The following is a 27,601-nucleotide window of genomic DNA, read 5'->3' as shown; positions in this document are numbered from 1 at the left end:
TGGGGCAAACTCACTTGCGGCCCTGGATGGGCTTGTTGTTCACTGTTTGCCACTCAGATGATCCCGCCTCCCGGGAGTAGATGTAATAACCCAGGAGCTCTGGGGCATCTTTCAAGGGCTCCCAGGTCAGGGACACAGATGTCTGCGTGTCTCGGAATGCTTGAACTTGAGCTGGAGGAGGGAGAGTAGCTAAAAAACAGAAACGTGGGCTGTGGGAGGATGCTGAGCAACCAGGCCCAACAGACTGGGGAGGAGAGGGGATGGGAGTGGGGAACGGCTGGGAGAACCCCCCCCGCCCCTCGCCATCCAGGGGGCTGGGACGGGGGTGGCAGTCATGACCTGGGAGCCTCGGGGTTGCCCTTCCCAGGCCCTGTTAGTCTCAAGTCCTCTCCCCTCTCGCCTCCAAATATCTCCGCTTCCTCACGAAAGCCTCCATTCATTCATCTTCAGTCTCCGGCCCTTTCTCCTCCCCGGCCACTCTTTTTTGCTTTTTTGGTGTTTTCCCATTTTTGTATAATAATCTTACTTTTCTCATACAAGTAAATGCTTTTTCTTGTTTGTTCCCTTCCCTCCCATTGGCCCCATCTCCTTTCTTTTACTGACCTGTACTAGAACTTTGCCCTAAAACTTCCTTGTGCTTCAGAGACTGTGATCACACATTCAATCATAAACCGCTCATAGGTCAGACCCCGAATCATGGCTAAATGTTAACTGCGCCAGAATCAAAGGAAAACATCACTTGCCCACCAACCCGTTCATATTTGCTATGAATGTATATATGTATATATACACACACACAAATACACATATAATACATATGTATATATGTACACACACACACATATTTCCTATATTATTGGAACAGAGCAAATCTAGGACTTTGCTATCTCCCCCAGATGGACCCCGCAGCCCACCAGGCTCCCCTGGGCTCGGTAGTGCTGCAGCTGGGCTCCTTAAAGGGCCGTCAGTCGTGACAACTGCAAGGAAACTTCTGATCAGATCTTATCAAAACTCAAAGAGCCCCAGAATCCGGAGGCCTCAGGAGAGGGAGGGGCCCCGGGAGTGGGGACCAGGATGGAGCTGCACCTGGGAGACTCAGGTGGGGGCGGAGGTGGGAGCCATAACCAGGCCTTGGGAACAACACATTTGGCAGCTGAGGGCAGCAAGGTTTGCGGGCAGGCAATGACTCGCCCAGGCCCATGCAGTGCGGCTGCTGAGAGGCGTCCTGCCTGGGGAGCCATTGCTTGGGGTCGGACAGCGTTAGACCTGAGGGACCCCCCCCCGCTTGGCTCCTCGCTGGACCGGCTGGATTCTACAACATGTGAATTGTTGACCTGGAAAAAAATCCCTGAACTCTCACGAGCTCCCTACCTAGAGAGATGCGATTCCTGGTGTTCTGAAACTTGACAGTTCTAAGGTCATGTTGCTTTGCCGTTTCAAGATAGGAAGAAGGGGTCAGGCACAGGGAAATGAGCATGGCTCTGTCCCCGCGGGCAATGGGGCCCTGGCCCTGGAGGCTGACAGCCTGGCCTGGCCTGGCCTGGCCCCCATCTCTGGCATCACATCAGTACCTGGCTTCCCCCTCAAGGCGATGGGCTCGCTGGGCTCCGAGGGATCGCTCATGCCATACTGGTTTATGGCTCGCACTTTGAAGACATATGACTTCCCTTTCTCCAGATCCAAAAGGGCGAACCTTGGGGATTTCACAGGAGTGTCTGTATGGATGGCCTCCCAGGTGCCACTACCTATGACTGACTGTGACAAAGGAGAGAAACACGCATTGGTGAAGCAGCTGCCTGGGCCGGGGCTCTGGGGGTTCTCATTCACTTCTGACCCCCGGCCCTGGCTGCCTCTGAACACCGAGCTCTGGACCCTTCTGCCTCCTCCACATCTCTGCTTGGTGCCTACCGAGCACCTCACATCCGCCATGTCCGGAACTCCACTCTGGATTTTCCCCCCAAACCACCCACATTTGGTTAATGGGACCTATCCTTCCAGTGGCTCAGGCCAAAAAAAGCCTTGAAGCCATCCTGGACTACTTCCCTTTGTCCCTCCCACCCCAAATAGGCTCCAGCAACAAATCCATTTGACCCCACCTTCAGAATTTATCCAGAATCCCACCCTGGCTTACCACCCTGATGCCCTTGCTACAACCTTGATCTAAGCCACTATCATCTTTTGCCGGAGCTACATCACTCTTTTCTCCAAACGATGGTCGGAAGGATCCCTTCACAACACAAGTCAGATCACCGTCCCTGGCTGCCCACAACCACCATCTCCCTCAGAGCCAAAGCTTCTCCGTGGCCTGACCCGTGCTACCTGTCTGGTCACATTCACTCCCCGTTTACCCCGTGCCTTCCTGCTATTCCTGATGGTGTCAGGCCCAACTCCTGCCTCTGGGCCTTTGCACTGGCTTGTCCCTTGGCCGGGGATGTTCTTCCCTGCAGAAATTTCCTTTAGGTTTTTATTCAAAACTCACCTTCTCAGGGAGAACTCCCAGCCTCTAATCTAAAATGTTAGCCACCCCTTCCCTCAACACTTCCAACCCCTTCCCTGCTTTTAGTCTTTTGCCTTTATGCCTACCACTAGCTAATGTGCTAAGGGTTTTCCTGAGTTATCTCCTTTACCATCAGTCCCCAGACCCCTGACTTAAAGCTCAGCTCCATGAGGCAGGGGTTTGCCTGTTTTATCCACTGCCACGTCCCCAGGGCCAGGAAGAGCCCTGGCACATGGGAGGTCCTCAGTCTATGGTTGGGGGACCCATAAATGAGAAAATGAATGAATTCTCATGATAACCTTGAAGGGGGGGTGTTTATTTCCCCACCAGTGAGAAAACTTGTGCTCAGGGAGTTTAAGTCCCTTGGCTGAAAGTCATGCATCTAATAACTGGTGTATTCGGTATTTAAGCCCAGGTGTGGGTGTCCCCAAACCTGTTCACTCTCCCCAGCATAAGAGACCCAAAAGGTAGCCACAAATCCTGCATCTCTGGGCAGATAGAGGGTGACGAGCTGAGGGCGGTGCAGGTGCCAGGAAAGACCCAGAAGCACTGGGGGAACTCGCTGACCCTGCGCCGCACCCCCCCTGCTGTGCTTTCCCCTCGCAAGGCCCACCCACCTGTCAGGAGTCCAGAACCCAGCTCGGCCACACACACACACACAAAAAACAACAACCCCCTCCCCACAAAACCGCAATAAAAACCAGCAAACATTGCTGAGCACCTCCTGTGTGCCGGGTTCTGTTATAAGTCCGTAGGTGCCTTACTTGGTCCTTGTATTGGCTCTATGAGGTGTGTATAGGTTATTATCTCTCTTTTACAGGAGAGGAGACTGAGGCACAGAGGAACTCCATAACTTGCCCAAGGTCACACAGCTAGTAAGTAACAGAAACAAGATTTGAATTCCCCCCACCGCCCCCCCGCCGTGAGTGTGCCAAGAGCGGCCCGTATGAGCAACCCGAGGCGGAGACTCCTCCGTGGGACTTTCACTAACCCTGTACTGCCCGCCTGCTGTGTGCCAGGCCCTGTGCTGGGTGCGGTGAGTAATAAGAAGCAAACCTCCCCTTTTCCTTTAGCGGGGTTAGGGCCAAGAATGTGTCCCCGGGACGCATTTTCAGGCCCGGAGCTGCTGGCCCGGCTGCGAGCGGCGTCTTATTTCATCCTCCATTTGACGCCGGAGGAAACTGAGGCTCAGGGAGCTCAGGAACCTGGCTCGCACAGCAGAAACCAGGATTTGAGTTGATCTTAACACCACACTGTTTTTCACCCTGCCAGCTGCCTCAGCTCCGCTATGAGATCTGCCCTGCATGCACGAGCGGCCCTCACCCCCAGACACCTGCCCCTGCCCCATCCGGGTGGGAACTGCCTCCAGGAGGCCCGCCCCTGACCCCCTGCTATGGGAGGGCTGCCCATTGTGACCCTGGCTCGTGGGTACCCTCCCAACATGGCCATGGCCAGGAATTCCTGCTGGACCTGATGTGTGGCCCCATGCCAGCCAGACCCGGGGGCGGGGAGGTACCCAGGAAATGGTGGATCGTACTGTTGTCACTGTCGTCTGTATGTCTTAATTCTGGGCATTTCCATGAACAGCCCCAGGAGCTGCTGCCAGTCACTGGCCGCACAGGGCTCAGGTCACTTTGGAAGGTCTGCCCCCATGGAGGGCTATTCTCAGCCCTTCCAGGCACGGACTCTCCTCTAGTCTCTGAAAGCCACCCAGGGACACCGTCTGCTGTCTCTCAAGCTGTCCCCCTGCCCATGCCCCCCATGCCTCCCATGAGCCAGCGTGTCTGCTTTTCAGCCCAGCCTGGGGCTGGGGCCCGCGGGGTCTCTGTACCTTCTCCAGAGTGTATGTCAGGGGAGCTCTGCCCCGAGGCCTTGGCTCCTCCCAGCTCAGAACCACGTAGGCCTCACGGATCTCACTGGCATGGACGTTGGTGGGGGGCGAGGGGATGGTCACAAAGTCTGGAATCAGAGTCATCGAGGAGGAGATGGGGTGGGCCCTCAGAGACCCCTCGTTTCATAGAAAAGGAATGGGCCCAGAGAGGGGCAGAAACTTGCTCCTTGTCATCCAGCAGGGCCAGGCAGAGCCAGGGCCACAAGCCATCTCCCGAAGTCCTCCCCAGGACTTTCCCCAACATGCCACCTCCTCCACATGGGCCATGGCAAGACGTGAGGACCCTGGCCTCCTCCAGATGGATCTCACCCGCCCTCACCTCCCCATAGGAGGCACCTCTCTGCCTCTCTGCCACTTTGTTTCCCCGAGTTTCCAGAAACATAAAGGAGGCTGACTCATAGCTCGAGGCAGAGTGTCAGGAGGTTCACACATACCTTCAAAATCATCTGTGTTGACTGTGATCTTGTTTCCCAGGTCAAAGGAGATCTCTAGGGTGGAGAACGGAGCACGTTGCGGGAGAAGCAGGGGGTGCAGGGTGTGTGGGTGGGGCCGGGTCAGGGAGGGTCAGGGTAGGACCTGTCCACTCGGGGTGCTGATTCCTCACCCTCTTCCCAGTCTTGACCTTTGGGCCCCTCATCGTGTGACCTCAGGCAGGTGCTCTCTGAGCCCGCATATTCTCCGGGGTCCAAAGTGGAACACTGCTGTTCTAGACCCTGAGAGATGCCCTGTCTCCTTGCGACAAATGGGGACAGAGGAGAAGTGATGGGCCTGGGGTCGGATACCTAGGGCAAGGCGGAGCTGGGAGGCAAACCCAAGTCAGGGTGACCCCTCGAGGCTGAACGGGTGGTGCCTGCACCCCCCCCGCCCCCCGCCATCTCTCCCAGCTCAGGGCTCCTGAGGCAGGGCTGTTTTTCTCCTTCAGGGTATCTGAAGAAGGTGCTGTGGTCCTCCCTCAGATTAGCATCTCCTGTGGACAGATTTGTGTTTCTTCCATCAGACTAGTTGTCCCTTCCCCCTCAGGCTAGGGGTTCCTAAGGACAGCACTGCGCTCCCTCCAACAGCCTAGGGGTTCCTGAGACTGTGTCTCTCTCATCAGACTAGCAGTTCCCGAGGGCTGTGCCTTGTCTCCCCCCATCCCTTGGAATAGGGCTTGGAATGGAGGCTGTGCCACCTGTGTCCTGCATGCGGCAGTCCTCAGAGTGCCTTGATGGATGCTCTAGAATGTTCCTCAGGGCCTCTGCACCCACCTGTCTTTCTCTGGTCTTCATCATGGTCTCGCATGACAACCAGTTCTGACGCCTTGGAGGGGAGGCTGCTGCCTGCTCTGCTGACGGCTCGTACCCGGAACCGATAGCTCTGGCCTTCCAGAAGTCCTTGGATGGGGCACCGACAGGTCTCACCAGGGGCCTCGTGCCAGGGCACCCACTGCCCAGACTCGCCCTGGCACCTGGGGGAGAGAGGCCCTGGCTTCAGCCCCTGCCCCCGACTCACACCTGCTGGGTCTGAGCCCCTACCAAGGCCATTCCTTCACCCCAGGCTACCAGTTCGAGTCCTGCTCTCCTCTCAAAACCTCGTGGATGATAGAGCTAGGATTTTACCCAAGGGCTGCCCACTCCCTAGCTTGGCGTGCAGTCCAGACGGACCCTCAGAGTTTGGGCTCCCTGTGCCATCCAGGTACCACTGTCCTCAGGCGGTACGCTGGTACCTGCTGCCGGCTGGATGGGACAGTGGGCTCGTGGGGTCTGAACCCTGGCTGTACCACTGAAAAGCAATGTGACTTTGGGCAAAGTCATCACCCCATGTGCCTCAGTTTCCTCATCTGTAGAATGGGGCACCACAGAGTCCCCTGCTGCCCTGGAGAGGATCGCAAGGACTCAGTGAGGTTAGGCACGCAGCTTCAGTACCTGCTGTGAGCCCTCTCGGAGCAGGGCCATCTGTCATCTCAGACTAGGGCCAGGACCTGGCAGCTTGTGCAGGGGGGTGGGATGTTCCGGGCCCTCCCCTCCCCTCTGGGTCAGTGCTGTCCTGTCTCTGTCTGTCACTCAGGGAGGAAGGGAGCCAACATACCCACTCAGGCTCACTTCCAAGCACTTCATGTTTGCCCCTCCCAGGGTCCACACGGCTGACTCCAGTGGTAGAATTCCAGGTATCGGAGGTGACAGATTTGGAGGTACGGATGCCTTTCTCTTGCCTCTAAATCATATGACCTGGTCTCCTTCCCACCCGGTTCTGAGGCTAGGCATGGGGCTCCCTCTATCCTGTGGCCCCCGCTCTTATTCTCACGACCAGGCAGAGGTCTCCCCTGGGGGGCTTGAGGTCTCCTCAAGAGGTCTCCTCCTCTTGAGGGCAAGAGGCTGACTCACAGCTCGATGGAGTAGCTGGTGACAGGGTGGCCCCGGGTGTCGCTGGGTGGGGTCCAAGTCAGGATGAGGCAGTCTCTGTTCACATTCAGGCATCGGACATTCAGAGGGGAACCTGGGGCCCCTGGCTTCTCGGCTGCTGCATCTGAGACCCAGAGCAGGGGGTAGGGGGAGGGGAAGAGGAAGGTTCCTCACTTGGTGTCTCTTTGGCCACGGACCCTCCCACTCCCTCCCAGCAACCACTTTGGGGGAACCCTCCAGGGCTTGCTTGTGGCCTTGAGGACAAGGACCTGAACAATAGCTTCCTCCCTTTTTAAAAAAAGATTTTATTTGTTTATTTGAGAGACAGAGATCACAAATAGGCAGAGAGGCAGGCAGAGAGAGGGAGGGGGAAGCAAGCTCCCTGCCGAGCCCTCCTTTTTAACAACAGCATCTGAGAGGCTGTGGGAGTACCAGTCATTAGGTGTCCATTGCACTCTATGCCCCTGAATGATCAGTGTAATGAAACTCGGAGCCCTGTAGCATCCCTCCATTTTGTGGTTGGGTAAACAGAGTCCTCAGAGGAGAAGTGACTTGCCCAAGGTCACCAGCTAGTGAAGTGGCAAAGTCAGGATTTGAACCTGAATCTGTTTAAAGACCAACAGGCAGAACTTACCAGATGCTAGAATCATCCCAGCCCATGCTCAGCACTGCCTCCACAGCTCCCATTAGGTCTGAGACTCAAGCTGTATCTTTTTGGAGGGTCATAGGATGCCAAAAGGATTCTTAGAGACTCTCACTCAACACCCCAATTTATAATAGGGAAACTGAGGCCCCAAGAGGGCAGGGAAACTTGCCAAAGGTGCCGCAGCCAATCTGGTTGCTGGGCTCCAGCTACACCTTTTACCCTCCAACCCCCCACTCACCTCTCACAAACACGTAGGTGCTCTGCTCCTGGAGCCCCAAGGGGGAAGGCACCTGGACAGTGTAGAGCCCCTCATCCTCCTTGTAGGCGCAGGACACCTTCAGGGATGCCTGGCGGTCTTCGTAGAGGATCTGCCGGCGTCCTGAGGGTCTCAGTAGTCTCCCTGAGGAGAGGAAGGGTCCAATATGGGCCCTGGCCTTACCTGGGTACCCTTAGATGGTCTGGGTTTAGGCAGCAGTGTGGCTGGTGTGGCTGGTGTGGGTGGTGTGGGTGGTGGGGCTATAGCCTGAGGCTTAGCCGGGGAGTTGGGGAGGGGGTGGTGACCCCCAGGGCTCTGCCAACGTGGCCCGGAACTCTCCTCTGCTGAAGGTTTGGGGAGTGGGGCCGGGTCCAGGGAAGGGGACAGTGGCTCAACACGGGAGTGAGTGTTTAGAGAAGTGGTCAGAGGCCCAGGGAGGAGTTGGAGGTGCTGTGAGAAAGTGGAAATGAGAGACGGGCCCTTTTGTGAGGTTCAGTGTCTCTGCATGGGGGCTGGGGGGTCACTGTGGGTGTTGGGGGCTCAGTGGGTGGGGACTGTGAGTTCAGCGAAGGGAGTGGGGGCTTGCTGAAGGCGTGGAGGCTCGGGAAAGGGGCTGGGGGCTCGCTGAGGGAGTTGGGGCATCCGTGGGGAAGGTAGAGGGCTTGTCGAGGGGCGTGGGGATCAGTGAGGAGAGTGGGGACTCAGCAGTGTAACCAGTATAACGGGGACCCCGTGAAGGCCTCTGGGGCTCAGGAAGCGGGTCCTGCCCTGAGGCCACACCGAGGCCACACTGTGGGGCCATCCTGCTCCGTGTTCCCCTCTCCTGTCAGGACCTCCATTCTAGAAGACCTACAGGTTTGGGAAGACATCTCAGCCTTATCACAACGGTCTCTCTGGGCTTCCTCTGGCTTCCCCACTCTTCTGCCTCCCCCGCCCCCCGTCCCCAGCCCCCAGCCCCCAGCAGGTGCGGTCTCCCTAGGGGTGCTTGCGGGCCACTATGCTCCTTGTCCTTTGGCTGCAGGCCTGGTCACAGGTGGGGAAGGAGGTTCAGACATCCTTCCCCTCCCTGGCTATCAGAGTGGCTGATAGGCGGTGGCTGTGACTGCGCCTTGGCCTCCCCCTGCCTCCCAGATGAAGAGCAGCGTGGTCCCTCTCTAGCTTCCATCTCTGCCCCTGAAGGCTGAGGACCAGGATGGAGTGGGGGGCAGGGGGCTCACCATCTTGGCGCCACTGGATGTTCTGCTCAGCATCCAACACATCTTCCGAGAACACGCACGACAGGGAGAAGGGCTCCTTCTCTCGCGCAAAGACTGGCTTCAGCACTGACGTGAATTCCACGTTGGGGACCAACATCAGTCCTGGGGAGGGAACAGAAGTGAGGGCAGCCGTCTTCGGAGGCCACCAGCCTGGCCTGGGACATTCCCACTCCTCTGAGTCAGGATGCATAGTTTCTAGGGTGGTCTTAACCAGGAAGGAGGGGCCCGGTCCTGGGGGTGGGTGGAGGTGGGGCCGAGATTTATGTAGGTGGAATCAGTTGAGCCAGAAGAACCGTTATCCAAAGGCCATGTCCGTTTGTCTGTTTGGCTTAGCCTTTCTCACTCAGCTTTGGCGCCTGGATAGCTGGGCGGTTGGAGGCCGCTCTGGGGTACCTGGGGACCCCCACAAGACAGTCTGCAAGTATGAACAGCTCATAGGCAATGACATGCCTCTGTGGGCAATGGTTGGTTAATATTCTAAAGGGGGCTATGGAAGAAGGTATGTCGAGGAGCCCAGACACCCTCTTCCCCGAAGGCCGTCACTCCCTGAGCCTCCTTACTTTTAAAGATCTCCGAATCGAAGCCAGCGTCCTTCCCCACGTAAGCTGAAAATCCAAGGCAAATGGAGTTTGAGAAGGTTCGGACCTCACATCCCTATTAGATTAGAGGCATGGCTTTGGCTGTGGGTTTGAGTCCTGCTCTATGGGTGGGTGTCCCTCTGGTTGCTGGAAGTTCCTTCACCCCTCTGGGCCTCTCCTCCTTTCTCGGTAACGTTGGGGCAGTGGCTCCTCGCTCCTGATGGTGGGGTTCTGAATAAGTAAGTTCACATGAACGAAGCCCTCAGCCAGAACCCGGCACAAAGTTAGTGCTCAATAAATGGTGATTTCCATCCTCTGCCCAGACCCACTTCCAGGATCACACAGTCTGCATAGAGGCCGAGTCTGGTCAGCATGGGATTTCTGGTGGGGACAGCGAGCAGGGGAAGGGCAGCGCTAAGATTGGGGCCATCTGGGGGCTTAAGGGTGATATCCAGGGTGATGTCGACACAGACCATCAGAGCCTAATAATAGCTCTCGTTCACGTGGGACATATTAACTCACATATTATCCTCACAGTGCCTTGTCTGTTGGTGCCATTATCATCCTCTTATACAGATGAAGAAACTGAGGCATAATCCCCCAGCTAGTACCCCAGCAGCCTGAAGCCATGATGGGACTGGTCCCTCGTAAGGCCCTTCCTGAGTGATGCCTGGAGGGGGCTGAGAGGCTGCCCAGAGTCACACAAAGTCAGTGAAAAACTCAGGATTAGAACCCAGACCTCCTGCTTCCCAACCCAGGGCCTTTTATCAGTTGCTATGGAGATGAGAGCAGGGGAGGGATGGTAATGACTGTGAGTGGATCCCCTTAGTAGGAGGCTGGCTGGAGTCTGAGGGTGGATCCCAGAGTTGCTGGCCCTGATGGAGAGAGGGATAGGGGTCTGGAAGAAGGGATGGGAAGGATGGGTGGACAGAGGGAGGCAGGGCCCTGATGCTTGACCTTGGTCTTGAATCTAGGCACAGCCTATAAGGGCAGCCCAAATTCCAGAGAAAGCCGGACTGGCAGAGGGGACAGCTGCCTTCCAAGAGCTATTTGGGGAACAGGGCAGATGGGGGGAGAGGACTGTGAAGGACAAGGTCTGGTGAGAGGCAGGGAGGGGGCTGGACGCCAGCCTGTCTGCTGACCAGGGAGTGTGTGTGAGTGCGTGTGTGTGTGTGTGTGTGTGTGTGTGTGTGTGTGTGTGTGAGTGCATGTGTGTGTATGCAACCTCTCTCTCAGGGGCCCTGAGGACAAGGCAGCAGTCTCCCGGGCCCAGAGGCATGGCCTGCTGGCTATGCTCCGCCCTCCTCATGGTGTGGGGAAGAGAGAATTACGGCTTCCCCAAACCTACTACAGGCCACGCTTTACCTCTACCATCTCATTTAATCCACCTGAGCACCTGAGCGAGATTGGGGGGAGACCCCCTTTACAGTTGAGGAAGCTCAGAGAAGTGAAGCGAGGTGCCCCAGGCTCACACAGCCGGCCAGCGGCAGAGCCAGAATGTGGACATGGGTCTGGCTGACTCCCGAGTGTCTCCCCTGCCTTGTGCCATCATCTCAGATGCCCCTGGGGGAACCCCACCAGTCGGGAACTGCTCCATTGGGAAATGTGCACCAGAACCCAAATGCGGCAGTGAGGTCCAGAGGGGAGTTGGGAGGGCTCAGCCTTTCCCCCTGAGGAACCCCTCAGGAGGGATGGCAGGACCAGGCCACCCTCCTGGGGGCCATAAGCTGGGTCCTGACCCCTAGCTCAGCCCAATGAGATGAACACGCCTTTGGAGATTGTTGTATGGGTTGTGCAATCTGAGGGACTCTCCCTTGCTCCGTAGGCTCCAGGGAAGTGAGTCTCTTTGGCTGTCTTGGTCACCCAGTCCCAGGCCCAATAGCCCTGCATTAAGGGGCCGTCCTCAAGTCTGAGCGCAGATACACATCCTCCTCTGCTCACCCTGGGTGTGCTGCGGGCTGGCCTGGCTGGTGGGAATGGGAGTGCTTACTTCGGACAAGGACTTTGGCGAAGGAGGAGGCCTGGCCATAGGCATTCTTCACCTTCACCGTGTATGTGGCTGTGTCCTCCACGGTGCATCTGAAAAGGAGAGAGGAAGGACCCCCGACACTGCTGGGCTCCATGGGAAACTCAAGTCCCCACGTGTGGGTGGGGGAAGCAGGCATTCACATGAAGGCTTGGCGGGGGTAGTGGGGGGGACTTTAGGCTTTGATTCAGGCCCCAGCTCTGAAAAGCTGTGTGCCTTTGGACTGGCCACTGCCCTTTGCTGGGCCTCAATGTCCTTCTCTGAAGAACTAGGGACATATCACCAGCCTAACCCAACTCAGGTGAAAGTACTGTGAAAATATGATCGTCATTCCTGAGTTGGTAGGATCAGACAGGTCAAGTGACTTGCCCAGAGTCACACAGCACCCGGAATTTAACCCAGCTTCAAGGTGACAAGTTCGCTCCCAGGCATAGCCTCCTGCCCTGTCAACACCTCCAAATCAGAATCCTGGAGCAAGAGCGGGGCACGGACTTGGAGCAGGAGCGGGGCACCCCTGCCAGTCTGTGCTAGAACTGGGCCAGATGCCCAGGTGTTCTCAGTCTCAGTCCTCGGTCTCATCACTAGTCAGGCCAACCCCATCTCATTCCCAGAGCTTGTGCCGGGTCCATTCCAGGGCTATACTGGGGACAAAGAGAGTCATTGGGTTGTGGCCATCTGGCCCCATCAGCAAGCAGAGAGGCTCCTTGGTATCCCCGCTCTTACCCTGACTGCTCGGGGTGGGAATCTGTCTTGCTTCAAGGACTGGGCCCACCTGCATCTCCAGGCAACCTTGACCCTGTATGCCTTCCCTGATTGCCCAGCCCATGGCCCCTGCCCTTTGTGGTCTCCTTTGGTCAGATACTTATGTCCATGTCTCCCCACTTTGCTTCTGGAGGGTAGGATCGATGTCCTGTCCAGATTTGCGGCTCTGAAGCCCAAGTTGGTTGAGATGGAGGGATTGGTGTATTGGAAGGAACCCAGCTGGGGGGAACGGCCTCAAACTCAGGTCCTGCCCTATACAAGCCATGCAGGACCCTTCATCTTTTGGAGCCTGGGTGTCCTTTACTGCACCACGGACAAGGCTTCCCTGCGGGAATGGTGGTGGGCAGCATTAATTGTATGTGTGTGCGTGTGGCCCCTCACATAGGGCTTGGCACCGGCAGGTAGTCAGCACGTGGTGGCTCATGGGAGCCGTAATGTGTGCTCCGGTGGGGGGCACTGTGCCCATAGCCCCTGATGCCCACACTCCATGTATGCTGCTTCTGCCTTCATTTTTTTTTTTTTTTAAGTAGGCTCTGCACCCAATGTGGGGCTTGAACTCACGACCCTGAGATTAAGACCTGAGCCCATATCGAGAGTCAGATGCTCAACTGCCTGAGCCACCCAGGAGCCCCACTCCTTCTCCCTTCAAAACCATGCTTAAGACTCACTATCTCCTGACAGGCCCATCTAGCTCTCTCCGCTCCAACCGCCTCTCCTTGCTCCTGTGCTTGTGTGTGTGTGTGTGTGTGTGTGTGTGTGTGTGTGTGTGTGTGTGTGTGTTTTCTCTCCCCGGCAGGGAGCACTCTCAGCATTCCGTCCGTCCAGCTGGACTCTGGCTCCGAATTTCTTCTCATGTATTCCAGGGCATCGGAATGACATAAGAGTATCTGTTAAATGCTGATTTCTAGGCCCCATTCCAGAATAAGACCCACTTGATCTGACTCTCTGGAGGCAAGAGGAGGCCCCATGTCATGAATCAGTGTTTTAATGAGCACCCAGATTCTTCTGAACAAGAGGCTGACTCAGTTAATAAGGATTTGAAGTCCTGCTCTGGCTTCGGGGGGGGTTGGGGCCTGGGGGTCATGGGTCTCTCTAGGGGTGACAGTCTCACCTTCTAATCTCCAGCGTCAGGAGCCCATAGTTGTTGGTGATTCGGTACTTCCCGGCGGGAAAGAGGCGGGGATCGATTCGCATGTCATTTTTGTACCTGTGGGGACACAAAGGTCTGTGGCAGGCAGTGTGGCTCTGAAGGGGAAGGACCCGGAGGCTCTCAGGCCTGGATTCCAACCTCAGCTTTGTGCTATTTCCTTGTCTATGGGATGCGAGACAGCACTTTCTCTGCTCTGAACCTCAGTTGTCCTCATCTGTGAGAAGGGAGTAATAAGAGCACTGAATTCGTAAGGTTGCGGCGACAATCTAATGCAGTAAGATATGTAAAGCTTTTCTCTAGTGCCCCAAGCACTGTCCACGCTCCGGGGTTCATTCTCCTTCTGGGAAGGGTTGGGGGACAGAGAAGACGCAGCCTATAATTAGGGGCAGCTGCCCTCTGAGGGGGTTGCCACAGAAGTTGCCCCATTCTTCCTCCCCTGTCAGCCTCTCAGGAGGGCGTTCTTTATCTCGGCTCTCATTAGGGTCCTTTGAGACAGCTGTCCTTCTGAACAGAAGACTTTGGAAATTTGTATCAGAAGCTGTTCATTGGTCTCCAGTGGCCATTCCCTCTTTCTTTCTTTCTTTCTTTCTTTCTTTCTTTCTTTCTTTCTTTCTTTCTTTCTTTCTTTCTTTCTTTTTCAAGTTGGCTCCATGCTGGTTGTGGAGCCCAACACAGGGCTTGAACTCACCACCCTGAGATCAAGACCTGAGCTGAGATCAGGAGTCCAGGAGGCAAAACCGCCTGAGCCACCCAGGTGCCCCTCCCTCTTATTCTAAAGGAACAGAATTCATCACTGAGCCACCCAGTGTGACACCAACTTCCTGATGTCTTTTTTTTTTTTTTTAAGACTTTTAAAATTTATTTGACAGACAGAGATCACAAGTAGGCAGAGAGGCAGGCAGCGAGAGATTGGGGGAAGCAGGCTCCTCACTGAGCAGAAAGCCCGATGCGGGGCTTGATCCCCAGACTCCTAGACCATGACCTGAGCTGAAGGCAGAGGCTTAACCCACTGAGCCACCCTGGCACCCTCCTGCCCTCTTTCTACTAGGTGTGGCCATGTGACTAAGACTTGTCAACAGAAAGTAAGCACAAGTGCCATGTGGCCGCTAGTGTTGACCCTTTGCCCCCTTCTATGTCATAGTTCCCTCCATGTGACGGCAAGAATGTGGCTGAGACGGTGGCCATCTTGCACAAGGAAGCCCAGGGCTGTGCCCTCCAGCAGTGAGGGGAGCAGAGTCTGTGAGCAGAGTCACACAACTGCCCCACCCTGTCCAACTCAGGCACGCAGACAAAAGAAAAATAAACTCCTGTCTTATTAAAGCTATTAAGAAAATCTCCGTGCCCCGCCTGCGTCCCAGATCATTCTGGAGTCAGAATTTCTGGGGGTGGGGCTCTGTCCACAGCTCCTTGTCGGGGTTTGGAGGCCTAAGGAGTCACGGCTGGTGAGTGAAAGTCTGTGAAGCCTGGGAGGCCTGGGTTCTTGACCCAGCTTGCTGTGTGACCTTGCCCAAGTCAGTCCCCTTCTCTGGGCCTCTGTGTCCATGAGGCTGTTGCCGGGACAGTCAACCCCAGTGGTGTTTGAGATCGAAGGGAGGCCGCAGCCGAGAGAGGGCACCCTGGGCTCAGTGCATCACCTTCCTGGGACTCGGCTCCCCCCCACCCCACACACACCCTGTTTGTGTCCATGGCAACCAAACAGTGCCACACCCACACCCCATCACCACCCCCCTTCCAGGCTGCACCCTCTTCTGAAAGAAGCCCAACTAAGTCTTCTTCGGGGAGGGCAGTGCCTAATCTTGACAACCAATCTTTCTACCAGTCCTAGGCCTGGGGGCCAAAGTCATTTCCCCCTGCCCCCACTTATCAGGAACATTCCAGACACCTCGGCCTGGCCAGCTTCCAACTTTCAAAGGGAAAAGCAGCAGCCGCAGCTCTGGGCAAGGCCTGGACAGCCAGAGACCTCGGTGTTCATCTTGCCTCTCGCTGGGCCCCCGTCTCCCACCTCAACGCAGCCCCTCGAAGACACAGGCTGTGCAGCTGACCCTACGGGACAGCCAGTCATAAAACCGTGCCCAGATGACAGAGGCGAGGCATCAGGCCCACAGCCTGGCTCAGAGAGGCCCTCATAACACAGTGAGGTTTTTATTATTTATCTCAATGTTTTTTTCTTCACAGATTTCCGTATTGGGTTTTACTTTTGAAGGCTGCTGAGCCTGGGAGACTGATTCCGGTATCATCTAGAATCATGGCCAGGGCCTACCTCTACCACCTTAATGTGGCCAGACTGGGCCTTGCCTGACTTGTCCTGTTGTTGTCCCTGCATTCAGGAAGTGCTCAATAATTGCTGAATGAATGTACTCGCCTGATGAGCCTGGGTGCGCCGGGATCTTCCTTTTGACCCGGGGGAGGGTGTCTGCCAGGAGCTGGGCAGAGCTTGGGGGCCAATGCCAGGACAGTGCATGGCCCTGCCCAAACCGACCGGCCGATGGCGGAAAACCGGATCCCCAAAACCAGGAGCACCGGGGGCCACCTGCGTCGCTCCCGCTGGAGGGGTGCCTGGCCTTGCTTCCACCACTTACCACACTCAGCTCCCTGTTGTGGCAACACTGCGGGCAGGGTGGACGGGAGTCTCTTCTCTGAGAGGCTCCTCCGGAATGCCTTAGATGTGGGCCTCAGTGCCAGAGCTGGGGAGGGCAGGGCGGGGCCACCGGGCAGGACAGCTGAGGCACTGACCCCCTCCTCAACCCAGGCCAGCTGGCAGGAGCAGTCCTCCTACCTGGCCAGCCGCTTGCAGCCAGGGACTGCCTTGGTCCCCATAGAAATCCAGTGTCCAGCACGAATTCCAGCTCCCTGCACCCTTTTGTGAGTGCGTGTCATCTGGCAATGACCAGCCCCGAAGCCCGCTTCCTTGATGCCTCTCCTGATTGCTCCTGGCCTAAGTGCTTTCTCTGTCTCTGACTTCTGAAGCATTACGTGTGCCTCAAGGAAGCACAACAAGCCCAATTTTCACTTTCGAACTCTCTAGGCCGGTAGCAACACCGATGGTTGGGAGGCAAGAGACCCAAGTTTGAATTCGGACTCAAACTGGCTGTGTGACCTTAGACAAGTCACACTACCTCTCTGACCCATGGGTGGCCCCAGGACTCAAAGGAGAAGAAAGTGATGGGTCAGTAAAAGTGGGTTCAAAGATACAATGTTGCTTTTTCTTTCATGATCTCTGTTGTTTGTGTGCTTATCCTCTTCCTCCTGTTAGACCACAGCCTTATTCACCCTTAAGATCTGGCTTACGTGTCACCTCCTCTGAGATGCCTTCCTGGAACCTCCGGGGGGAGGCAGCCACCTCACTGTCTTCATCTTTACTCTTGTATTCCCAACTGCACCCATGAATGTACTTCTCTGTATGGTGACATTTCTCTTTGGGGCTGAACGTTCTTTGAGGGGAGGTTGTGTCTGGTTCATTTCTATGCCTTAGTGCCCGAGTCTGGGTCTGGGGCCGATCGCTCTCCTGGTAGCTATTCGTTGAAATCCTCTCCTTATCCCTCAGCATGCCTGCCCCCGGGCCTAAGACCCAGAGGGAGCCCCCAAACAGTGGGAGACACCGGCCACCTCCCCTCTGCTCCCATCCCCTCGGTCAGCTTCTGCGGTGGTTACACTCCCAGGAATGGTGTCTTCTCCTTTCCCAGCCCCTCTCAAGCTCTGAGGCTTCCCTGTAAGTGTGGCATTAAATCTTCACCACACGCAGGCTGGGCAGGAGGCCTTCAACCCATTTTACAGAACAGGAAAAAGGAACAGGACGGGAGAGGCTAAGATGCGGCTGGAGCTACACCCTGCGTTAGTAGAGAGCGAGGTCTGGACACAGGGCTCTCACTGCAGGTCTGAGTTCCTCGATGGGGGGCCCCTGCCCTCCCCGCCTCCCGTTCTGCTCCTCTGTCCCCTGCCCTGCTTCCCACCATCATCTTCCAAGCCGGGAGACGCCCAGCTCAGAGCAGCTGCCTTCTGCCGCCGGAGTCATATTTTCACAAGTGCTGGCTCCCCAGTGGCCCCGTCTTCCTGCCCCAGGCTGGCCGGGAGGAGGCTAAGAATAACCCATCCTGAGCCTTGGAGCAGCTGCTGCTCTCTGGGGGGGGGGGGGTGGCGAGCTCAGGGTCTGTGGGGTTGCAGCTTTCCTAAGGCAACAAGAACTTCGGGGGGGGGGAGGAAGTGGGCTCCTGGAAGGGAGGGGCTGGGATGTAAAGCGCACACGCTCAGTTAACCCTGGAAGCTCAGAGCCTGGGGGCAGGTGAGGACCCCCTTCTCTCCTGCCGCGGTGGCTTACCAGGTGACCTGGGGTGGAGGTGAGGCCTGGACAGTACAGGTCAGCAGGACCGTGGCATGCTCCCAGACGGCGTGGGAGCGCAGAGGGATCCAGAACCAGGGCCCCCGGCCGGAACACAGCTCCCTCAGCTCCTTGGCCTCCCGGACCTTCTCCTCTGTCTGAAGGCGGGAGGGGATCTGTGACTCCCATGAGCCAGGGGATCACATCTCCCCATCTTTGCTGTCACCATCCCCCCTGAACACTCAGGCTCTGGGAGTGTCAGCTGAGCGGCAAGGTGGCACAGAGGGCAGGGTGTGGGCTTTGGAACAGCTGGCTTGGGGTCAAGACCAGATTCTGCCACTTCCCACCTGTGAGACCATAGGCAAGTTCTCAGTTTCCTTATCTGTAAAATAGGGGTGATAATAATATTCCCCAACCTTCCTGTGGGGTTGTGGTAAGGATTAAGAGAGTCAGTATGTGAAAAATCATGGGCAATGAGAAAGCCCATGTGAGTGTTAGCTATGCTCTCCTGCCCCCGGGGAGGGGGCTCCGAGGGTGGCTTCAGATCCCTGATGTTTGTCAGGAACAGTATTTCCAGAAGGTCACTTTACAAGCCCTGTCTGGTTTAAAATCCCCACTTCAGCCCGGAGAGTGTGTACACTACACACATCTGTTTTACAGGTGAGAGAACCGAGGCTCAGGAAGGGTCAGCTGCTTGCCCCAGGTCACACAGCAGGAGGGCGGGGACGCCGGCCTTCAGACCCAGTCCCAGACCAGGGCCTGGACTCTTTCTGGGATGTCCAGCCACCCCTTGGGAGGAGGGCAGGAGAGGTGGGTGGCCCGCAATGTGTTGCAGTTCCCCAGACCCCCTCACCCGCCGCCTCAGTGCCTTCCGGTCGCGTCTCTGGCGCAGCAGCCACTGGGTCTGCAGGAAGGCGATCTCCGTCCTCTCCCAGTCGTTGCCGAAGCCCACTCGCTTCTGCCCCCGCTCCTCCAGCTCCACGGCGGAGATCTGGCGCTTCAGCTGGGACTCCCTGTGCAGCGGAGGCCGGCAGCGGCCGAGGGCCCAGGGTTCATGGGGGCACCCCGGCCAGGGCCGCCCGGCCTCCCCACGCCAGCCTTGCCAGCTGTACTTTAAGGTTGTTGAGGACAAGAGCAGCTTTAAATCCTCTCTTGCCTCCAAAATACCTGAATGCCCTGTTTTCAGTAGGTGCATAATAAGTACTATGGCTATAGTTCCCAAGGCCCTTTCACAAGTCTTTGTTCCTCTTGTCTTCACGACGACCAAAGGGACAGGAGTAGTCCCCATATTTTATAGGGCAGGGACTTGCTTCAAGCTGCTAGAACCAGGAACCGGGCCTTCTAACCCAGGACTCGGCCTCCCGATGCTCTCCGGCAAAGCCCCGTGGTGAAGTGTGGCTCCCGCCCTCTCCCACGCGGGTGGGCCTCACTACTGTCTGGGGACCCACCCAGAGAGTGGTCTCAGCCCCTGTGCTAGATGTAACTCTGGGCAGAGTCTGTAAGTCCAATGTGGGAGACTAGTAGAGGCAGGGGATTGGCCCTTTCTCAGCCCAGCGCTGTCTGAAAAGGTCACCTGACTTACCGAGATGTCTCTGAGGAGGCCGTCAGAGCCAGGGCGGCTGCGAGGGCATAGTCTGCGGCGCTGAACTGATACTCTTCCTCACTGCCCGGGGAAAAAGGAATTAAGGCCTGGTGCAGAATTGCCTGGAGATCTGGCCCCAGTGTCCCTGAGCTTAAGGCAGCATCTACCTAACCGGTCTCAGGATACTAGCCGGCACAGCTGTGCCTTCCCCCTCAGACTGGGACTTCCACAAAGCAGGACTGTGCCTCCCCCCTCAGGCTGGGATCTCCACAAAGCAGGGCTGTGCCTCCCCCTTCAGACTGGGACTTCCACAAAGCAGGGCTGTGCCTCCCCCCTCAGGCTGGGATCTCCACAAAGCAGGGCTGTGCCTCCCCCTTCAGGCTGGGACCTCCACAAAGCAGGGTTGTGCCTCCCCTCTCAGGCTGGGATCTCCACAAAGCAGGGCTGTGCCTCCCTCTTCAGATTGGGACCTCCACAAAGCAGGGCTGTGCCTCCCCCCTCAGACTGGAATCTCCACAAAGCGAGGCTGTGCTTCCCACCTCAGACTGGATTCTCCAGAAAGAAGGGTCTCCAGACGACAGTGTTGAACTTCTTACCTCAGACTGGCTTATCCGGAAAGCAAGCTATGCACCCCCACTCAGACTGGGGACACTTTGGGGTGGGGCAGTGGCCTGGGTGGGGTTCCTGATGATCCCACCTGCTGCGAAAGGTCCTCCTCCGCACTGAGGAACCCATGTGCAGGCTGTGCTGCCGCTCCTCCTTGTGCTCCTCCTCCTGGCGGTGTTCCAGCCGGTGGACCTCCACGGCCTGGGGGGGCCGGGGCTCACCCACATTTCCAGGGCTGTGGGGCAGAGTCATGGCTTCGAGAGCAACAACCTGCCAAGTGGGGTGCATGGTCATTCGACCAGGCACCTGCCCATCGCTTCCCCACGTGGTCCCAGGCATCCCTGGGAAGCTTGTGGGGTGGGAGTTCTCGATCCAGGGGGCAGACAGCAGGGAGGCCAGGGAGGGGCAGGGACCTGGCCAACAGGACAGAGACAGGCTTCGCACTCTGAGCCTGGCTAGTGCATCAGTCCTTGCACTCTGCAGCTGCGTGAGCAACAGCTCTGCCCTCCCCTTACCCGTGACCTGGGCAAAGCCTTCCCTTTTCTGGGCCTCCACTGATGAGCGATCCAACACTGTGGTGTCCGAGGGCTGCTCTGTGACCCAAGATGGGCGGATGTCCTCGCTCTTCCTGCACACGCCCACCCAGCCCTACCTTGGAGCCTTTGCCTGCACTGGTTGCTGCTCTGGGGGGAACTTTCCCCCCTTCTGGCCTGCTAAGCCCCACTCAGGCTTTACAGCCCAAGCCGAGAGATAATACTTCCGCTGGTGCAAGGGTTGGGGTGGGGACTCTGGGCGTGGTCCCACTTCTCATTTCAGCTACAGGTGTGTGCCCTTGGGCAAGACTCTGTGACTTAGTTTCCTCATCTGTGAAATGGGTCTACTGACTTTCCAGGATGGTGCTCAAGGTTGGAAGAGTGCTAGGAGCATAGCAAGTGCCATGGAAGTGTTAGATATTAGCATGATTTTTCGGAGTAACCCTGATGAAAAACTACCCGCCACCTCAAATTTTTCTCTCCTTTAATCCCCCCCCCTTTTTTTTAAAGATTTTATTTATTCATTTGTCAGAGAGAGTGAGCACAGGCAGACAGAGAGGCAGGCAGAGGCAGAGGGAGAAGCAGGCTCCCCGCCGAGCAAGGAGCCCAACGCGGGACTCGATCCCAAGACCCTGGGATCATGACCCGAGCCGAAGGCAGCCACCCAACCAACTGAGCCACCCAGGCGTCCCTCTCCTTTAATCCTTTTTATGCTTTTTCTGTCTGCACTCTGCAGTCTAGCTCTGATTCAGAAAACACCTCCCCTTATAAAATTATTTTGTATTTGTACATTGTCACGCTCCAACAAGACTATAAGTGAGTTAAAAGTAACAACAGTGAGTGTTTTCAGTGTGCTGGCCCCATTATCTTCCTGTCTTACTGATGAGGAGGGAACGTGCTTGTCTAAGTTCACCCAACTGGTTGAGGCTGGGACTATGAGTGGCACCTGACTCTGAGCTCTCTTGACATCCATGACACATGTCTACCCGAGACCAGGCCTTGACTGTGGCTGGGCACACAGTGGGCCACAGGGCCGTTCTTCTCATAAGGGCATCATGATGGAGGGCTCCCCCTTTGTATTCCCGAGGCTCAGGTCTGGGCCACAGGTGGTACCCCATCAGGGCTGGGTTCAGTGGGTGTGGAGGGAGCCTCGGGGATCGGGGAGTGACTCTATGGGTGTGGAGAGGCAGGCAGGGAGAGTGGGAGGCCCAGGAACGAGCTGTTTTGGGTTCTCGCACAAAGTTCTTGCCCCATTCTGGGCCGTGGTGTCGCAGCTGGTCTCCGAGGGTCCCTCTGGTGCTGAGGCTCTAGGATTTGGGGCTTAGTCCCTGGAGTGGCTTCCATATCTCCTTCAGGTGGGAGTTCAAGGGGGCAGGCCTCTGACCCAGGAGGGTCCTTGCCGGGCTTAGACCTGATGTTGTCCTTGGCCCCAGCCTCCCTGAAGGTCCTCCTGGTAGTGGTGGAGTGTGTGTGTGTGTGTGTGTGTGTGTGTGTGTGTGTGTGTGTTTTATTCTGACCTGGATGTGCACACGGCACCTGAAGGACCACTTCTCTAAGTCCATAGCATGGGAGATGGGCCCACTGGCCTCATCAGAGCACCTTGGCCCCGTGGGCCTGTTGTGGGGTGTCGGGGGGACAATCTCCATGGGCATTTACCCCTTCTAGTTCCTTAAAGTGTGTTCCCTTTCAGTTTCTGGATTACTGCAGAGTGTGAGCCAGAGCCAAAGCCTGCCCCTAAGCCTCCTTGGCTTCCTGCAGATGACCTGAGCCGAATGTAAGAGGACTTGGGCTTCCCATGTGCTCCCACCCCCGAGGAACAGGGTCTGCTTGTTCCCAGAGAATGACTGGCCCAGGCTCATTCTGTGCCTCCTTCCTCACAGCCCCGAGCTGCTCTGGGAACCGGCCTCGAAGGAGAGGCCCCCTCCCCCCCACCTTTCCTGGGACACCGTGGCCCTGGCCCCAGCAACTGAGGAACGTTCGCTGGCATCAGCTGCTGGCTCCCTTCCCCGTATGCTCTGTTCCTGATTAGCACTGTAGCGGTGGGGGGGGGCGGTGACTGGCACCCATCCCTGACCTCCTGGGCCTCCCGCAGCCAGACCCCCCCCACCCCCAGCTTTAGCAGATGAGCCACCAATTATTTTTAAAGCACTGACTGCTTGGGATCAAACAGCAGTGGGAGTGAAGCGGCACGTGTTCCCGGCGGGGAGGGGTCGGCGGGGTGTGGACCGTGGGGGAGCAGCCCCACTGCCCTCTCCCAGGTGTACAAGGCCTGGGTCACGGGTCCTGCGGCATGGCCTCCCCTTCCTCCCCAGCCCCGGTCTGCTTTCCCACCAGGCCCTCCGACCAGGGGCAAGGAGGCCGAGCCCCTTCCTCAGGAGGGAAAGGGCAGGGCACAGAGGCTGAGTGACTGGCAGAGCCCGAGGGCAGAAAGCTGAGTCCCAGGGGCCAGCCGTGCTCTGCCAGCTTCTGAGTCCAGAATTCTGACCCTGCCGCCGAGTGGCCGAGGCCACCCCTTCCCTCTCCGGGCCTCGGTTTCCTGCCAGTGAGCCTGGGCTGGACGCGTGCCCTCCTGGCCCTGAGAGTCAGGCCTTGAGGGCTTCCTCCCTTTCCCCGCCTGCCGGGTGGGCCAAGCAGGCCTCCGGAGGCCAGGAGTCCGTTAGCTCTGCCGGGCCTGCCAGCTCACCCTGGGCCCGTCCACTCTGCGGGCATTCCCGATTGCCTCTCCAGCAGCTGTCACATCACAGAGGGCTCAGCGCAGACGACGGAGGGCCGCACAGAACAGTGAAGGGACGCGGGTCGCCATAATCACCTCTGATTGTCACTCGGGGGTGCTACGCAAGCACGTGTGTACTTTTTCTTCCCAAAGTCCTCAGGCTCCTTTCCCAACACACACACAAACACACACACACACACACACACACACACACACCCCACTTCCTAATGGAAAACTGAGGGGCTCACTTTCTGAAGGTGTCCCTGCCCACCCCTGATCCCTGGAGGGGACTCACAGAGGCAGCTGCACCTGCTCAGGCGTCTCTGGGGAGACGATTCCAGAGGATGAGCCGGACCTTGGTTTCTTCTTGCCCTGGGCTCAGCAGGGACGGGGAGAAGAATGTGATCCTGGAGCCTGCGTGGGCCTTAAATATAGCAGCGCTGAGACAGTTGATGACAATGGATGGGAACTGTCGGGGGGGGGGGGCAGAGAGGAGGGGCTGTCCCTCCAGGCCAGCCCCGCTCAGGCGGCAGCAACAGGTGGAGCCCTCCCCACCCCCACCCCAGCCTCCGCACAGGGCTCCTTCCCTCAGCGGGATTCCTTCTGCCCAATTCTAGAGCCCACACTCCCACCCCCAGCCCCAACTGAAGTAGAGAGAGGAGCTCAGGCCTGGTTGGAGGGAAGGCAGCTATGGGGTGGTCTCCCCCGCTGCTGGGGTTCTGATTGGCACCTTGGGGCAGACACCCAGCGTCTCTGATCTGATCCCCCCGGGAACAGTGGAACTCTTCGTGAAGACAGTGGAAGGAATGTGACCTAAAACCAGTGCTTGTACCATATCACTGGTCAAAATGCAAGCGCCTTGCTTCTCATGCTAGGCCCTGTGTCACACGGGGTGTGGCCCGGGCAGGGGCCTCTTCCTTCATGGGCAGCATTTTCGGGGTTCCCGAGTGGCCACTCTGTCTTCCCAGCCTTTGCCACTCCCCCTCCTGAACCTCAGTTCTTTCCCCTACGTTCGTTCACGCCCACCCTTTGTAGGCAGAAGGGAGTAACACCCATGGTGTGGAGGAAGCTTTCATTTAGGTGGGGAGACAGGCAGGAACAAAGGCGGGGGGCGATCAGGAAGATACCCCTGAGCCAGGTCTCTGGGGTTGACCAGGTTTGAGGAAGGGGGTGTCAGCTCTGGTCCAGAGAGCACAGCTCCCCTCCCTGGCCTCCTCCTGGGGCCTCAGGGGGCCGGCAACACCATTGCTCTTTCTAGTGTCTCAGGGACTGCTCTCCAGAACCGGGCAGGGGGTGGGGGAATGCAAGTGAGCTCTTCAGCTAAAATCTTAATCTCCTGCCCTATTTGAAACCCTCTCTAAGCTCTCCTGCTTCTCCCCTATCCTCCCTGGGGGCAGTGTTAAAGGCCTCTTCTGGGGAGAACAGTTGGTGTCTGTCTTCCTTCTTGTATGGAGCCGACCTCAAAAGGACTTTCCAAGACCCACATGTATACACTCTCCGTGAGGTGTGAGTGCGAATTTGTACATACAGCAGGGCGGTGTGGGCTTCCGAAGCCGCAGGAGATGGACATTTAAACTGGTCCTGTGACTGCCTTCCCCCCAAGGCAGCCTGGTAGAGGGGCCACCGCTACTAGCCGTAGGACCTTGGGAGAGTCACTTCAACCTTTCTGCCTCCGTCATCTGTACAGTGGGCTCCACGATGCTGGTCTTCCAGGGAGATTGAGAAGATTGGATTAGGGCACGTGATTGCCCGGCTCCCTGGAGACCCTTGCTGGATGAGAACGCCACTGATGATTTCACAGCTCTAGAAATGCTGAGAGCCTACCCTCCTTCTGTGTGTGGGATTCCCATTCAGCCCAGTGATGCCCTCCTTCCTCACTGGGGCAGTGCTTGGGGGAGGTCCGGAAGTGTCAAGGAGCACACAGCCGACCCTGCAGGTCACAGGGTCAAGCAAAGGTGAGACTTGGAATTCTACAAACCTCGGTTGAAATCCCAGCCTCTGGCCCCTGCGCTTCCTAATGGAGGCCTGGCCTCCTCTCTGGGCTAACTTAGTTTCTTTGTTGGTGAGTTAGAAGTAAGTTCTAAAACAACAGGAAGCTCGCCTGCCTGTCTTGTCCACTGCATCCCTAGCTCCGAGAACAGCGCCCGCCCTACAACTAGCCCCTTCATCTATGCTTGCTGAAGAATGAATGAATGAATGAATGAATGAATACCTATCTTGCAGAATGGTTGTGAGATTCAAATGAGGTTAAGATGCATAAATTGCCGGGTACAGTAGCTGGCTCCTCATGATGGCACCCCTCAATATTTCCTTCTTTCTCCCCTTTCCTTCTCTTCTCCCTTGTATTGCCTTCCCTGGAAGTATGAGCATTAAGGACAGTTGTTCAAATTCACGTACCCAACACCTGGACCGTCCACGCCACTATTTCAGGCAGCAGCCTTCCTTTCCCCCTGCTTCTCTCCCCTCCCTCCTTCTGTCCCTCTCCGCACTCAGTTAATTCCGCTGACGGTTCTTCTCAAAATGCATCATCCTTCTGCCACTTCCTCCTGAGAGAGGGAAAGGAAAGTGGCCTTGAGGAGCCCAGGGGCTGAGCGTGGGGGCCAGGGTCTCAGGGCCGTGACGCACCAGCCACAGCAAGTGAGGACATTCCTGCCTCTGCTGATTGATTCTGTCTCACTTTCTGGAATGCAGGCTGGGGACAGCCACAGGGGACCAGACTTGGCGGTGACACATGGTCACGGCCTCCTTGTTCAGGCTGATGCTCGGACCTGGGACGGGCACAGAGAGACCCAGCCTCTGGGACCCAGGAGGAGCTCTAGTCTCATGGGCCCTATCCTCTGAGTGGGAACTCAGGCAACCCCTTTATGTGCCTGGGGCCAGGGGCGTGGGAGGGCAGAGGTCTGCAGACTTCACAGGTGGAAGTAACCCCTGAGTAGCCTTGCCCTGCACCCCCATCCAGGGGCTGGAATAAGGGCGACTCCTGGGAGGTGATTTGAAGCAATGAGTAGGGAAACTGTTGGTATGAGGACCTTGTTCCCTCCACTTGCCTGAGAGGCATCACCAAAGGTGTTTATTAGAAATACAGATTCCCCAGGAGCCATTGATTTAGCAGGTCTGGGTGGGGCTGGGGAAGCCGCGTTTTTCATACGTTCCCAGGGGATTCTCACAATGCGGCAAGTTTGGGACACCAACATGGGCAAGTAATCTCTCTAAGCCACATTCTCCCTCGCAAAATATCAATAATGCAAAGTTCCATGGCAGTTTACCGGGAGGATGAGTGAACCCCTAAGCGACACGGCTGAGTTCCTCCTTCTTTTTTTTTCCCTAAAGATTTTATTTATTTATTTGACAGACAGAGATCATAAGTAGGCAGAGAGGCAGGCAGAGAGAGAGGGGGAAGCAGGCCTCTTGCTGAGCAGAGAGCCCGATGTGGGGCTTGATCCCAGGACCCTGGGGTCATGACCTGAGCCAAAGGCAGAGGTTTAACCCACTGAGCCACCCAGGCTCCCTGAGTTCCTCCTCCTTGCTCACAGTCCTGCTAGCGGCCTCCACATCTGTTTACTCCTGCGAAGACTCCCTCGGCAGGGCTAGGTGGGGCAAGGCTAGGCAGATTCCTGGTAATGGGGTCAGGGCCCAGGACACTCGGGGATGCCAATGCCTCTGCCCAGAGGGGCTTCAGGCCCTTTGCCTTCTAGCTGCTTCCAGTCCTATCTGCCGGCCTGGGCTGCCTGCTTGGGAGGCCAGAGACCTGGGGTTACCCCTTCATGGGGCCTGGGCTGCCTGCTTGGGAGGCCAGAGACCTGGGGTTACCCCTTCATGGGGCCTGGGCTGCCTGCTTGGGAGGCTCACAAGGCTCAGAGCCATTCCTCTCCCCCCTTAGGCACTCAGGCTCCACCCTCAGAAAGTCAGGGAGTAGCTGGGACATCTGTCACCCTGAGGAGCTTAGAGAGCTTCACGGCCCTTTTATGGCCTTAAAAATAGATATATCTCTGTGACTCCCTGTCCCGCTTACCTGGTGAGAACAGTCCGGCTGTTAAGTTGTTTTTCATTACTGAAGATAGTCAACCTTTGGCCAAGTTCACCCCAAGTGACAGGAAGTAGAATTGTTTGCAGTGTGGGGGAGGGGAATAATCACTGGGCCACCTTAGCAGCTGCTGAGAGAGCAGCCGAGGTGGTCAGGAGAGTGGCCCACCCCTCTGCTATGGAGATATTGGATCTAGACCAGTGACCCTGAAGAGATGTTAAAAATTAATAACAAGCAGATAAGAGCACCACCAACTGGTGCTGTGTTGTGGGGGGCGGTGAGGAAGAGGAGGGAGACACATCTGGGTGCAGAGAACGGAGGACACTGTATACTCGGGAAGGTCATGCTGAGGCGACAGACTTTGATCTTGTTTCTCAGAAATGTT

General features: G+C 56.9%; 1 protein-coding gene across 2 annotated transcripts in view; it reads right to left on the bottom strand.

Annotated features, from left to right (window-relative positions):
* Positions 1 to 25,643, bottom strand: part of MYOM3 (myomesin 3) — a 49,497-nt gene extending 23,854 nt beyond the window's left edge. The window contains exons 1-17 of one of the 2 annotated variants that reach the window (XM_080800647.1): positions 25,590 to 25,643; positions 23,488 to 23,564; positions 20,038 to 20,216; positions 19,341 to 19,421; positions 18,612 to 18,771; positions 17,759 to 17,916; positions 13,405 to 13,500; positions 11,496 to 11,584; positions 9,488 to 9,532; positions 8,889 to 9,029; positions 7,654 to 7,815; positions 6,752 to 6,893; positions 5,636 to 5,835; positions 4,823 to 4,876; positions 4,329 to 4,456; positions 1,572 to 1,755; positions 15 to 189 (exon numbers count right to left, since the gene is read on the bottom strand). In XM_080800647.1, coding sequence (XP_080656773.1) covers positions 15 to 189; positions 1,572 to 1,755; positions 4,329 to 4,456; positions 4,823 to 4,876; positions 5,636 to 5,835; positions 6,752 to 6,893; positions 7,654 to 7,815; positions 8,889 to 9,029; positions 9,488 to 9,532; positions 11,496 to 11,584; positions 13,405 to 13,500; positions 17,759 to 17,916; positions 18,612 to 18,771; positions 19,341 to 19,421; positions 20,038 to 20,198 — 1,976 coding nt within the window. In that variant the 5' untranslated portion in view covers positions 20,199 to 20,216; positions 23,488 to 23,564; positions 25,590 to 25,643. Of the gene's footprint in view, positions 1 to 14; positions 190 to 1,571; positions 1,756 to 4,328; positions 4,457 to 4,822; positions 4,877 to 5,635; positions 5,836 to 6,751; positions 6,894 to 7,653; positions 7,816 to 8,888; positions 9,030 to 9,487; positions 9,533 to 11,495; positions 11,585 to 13,404; positions 13,501 to 17,758; positions 17,917 to 18,611; positions 18,772 to 19,340; positions 19,422 to 20,037; positions 20,217 to 23,162; positions 23,272 to 23,487; positions 23,565 to 25,589 lie in introns of those variants that run through there. The other variant, XM_080800648.1, reaches the window with a different exon arrangement.
* Between the last annotated feature and the right edge of the window lie 1,958 nt (positions 25,644 to 27,601).

The sequence above is a fragment of the Martes martes genome, assembly GCF_963455335.1.
Source record: "Martes martes genome assembly, chromosome: 4".
Classification (NCBI taxonomy): Eukaryota; Metazoa; Chordata; class Mammalia; order Carnivora; family Mustelidae; genus Martes; species Martes martes.
The sequence above is the reverse complement of the archived record's forward strand: the minus strand, read 5'-3'. Positions and strand labels throughout refer to the sequence as shown.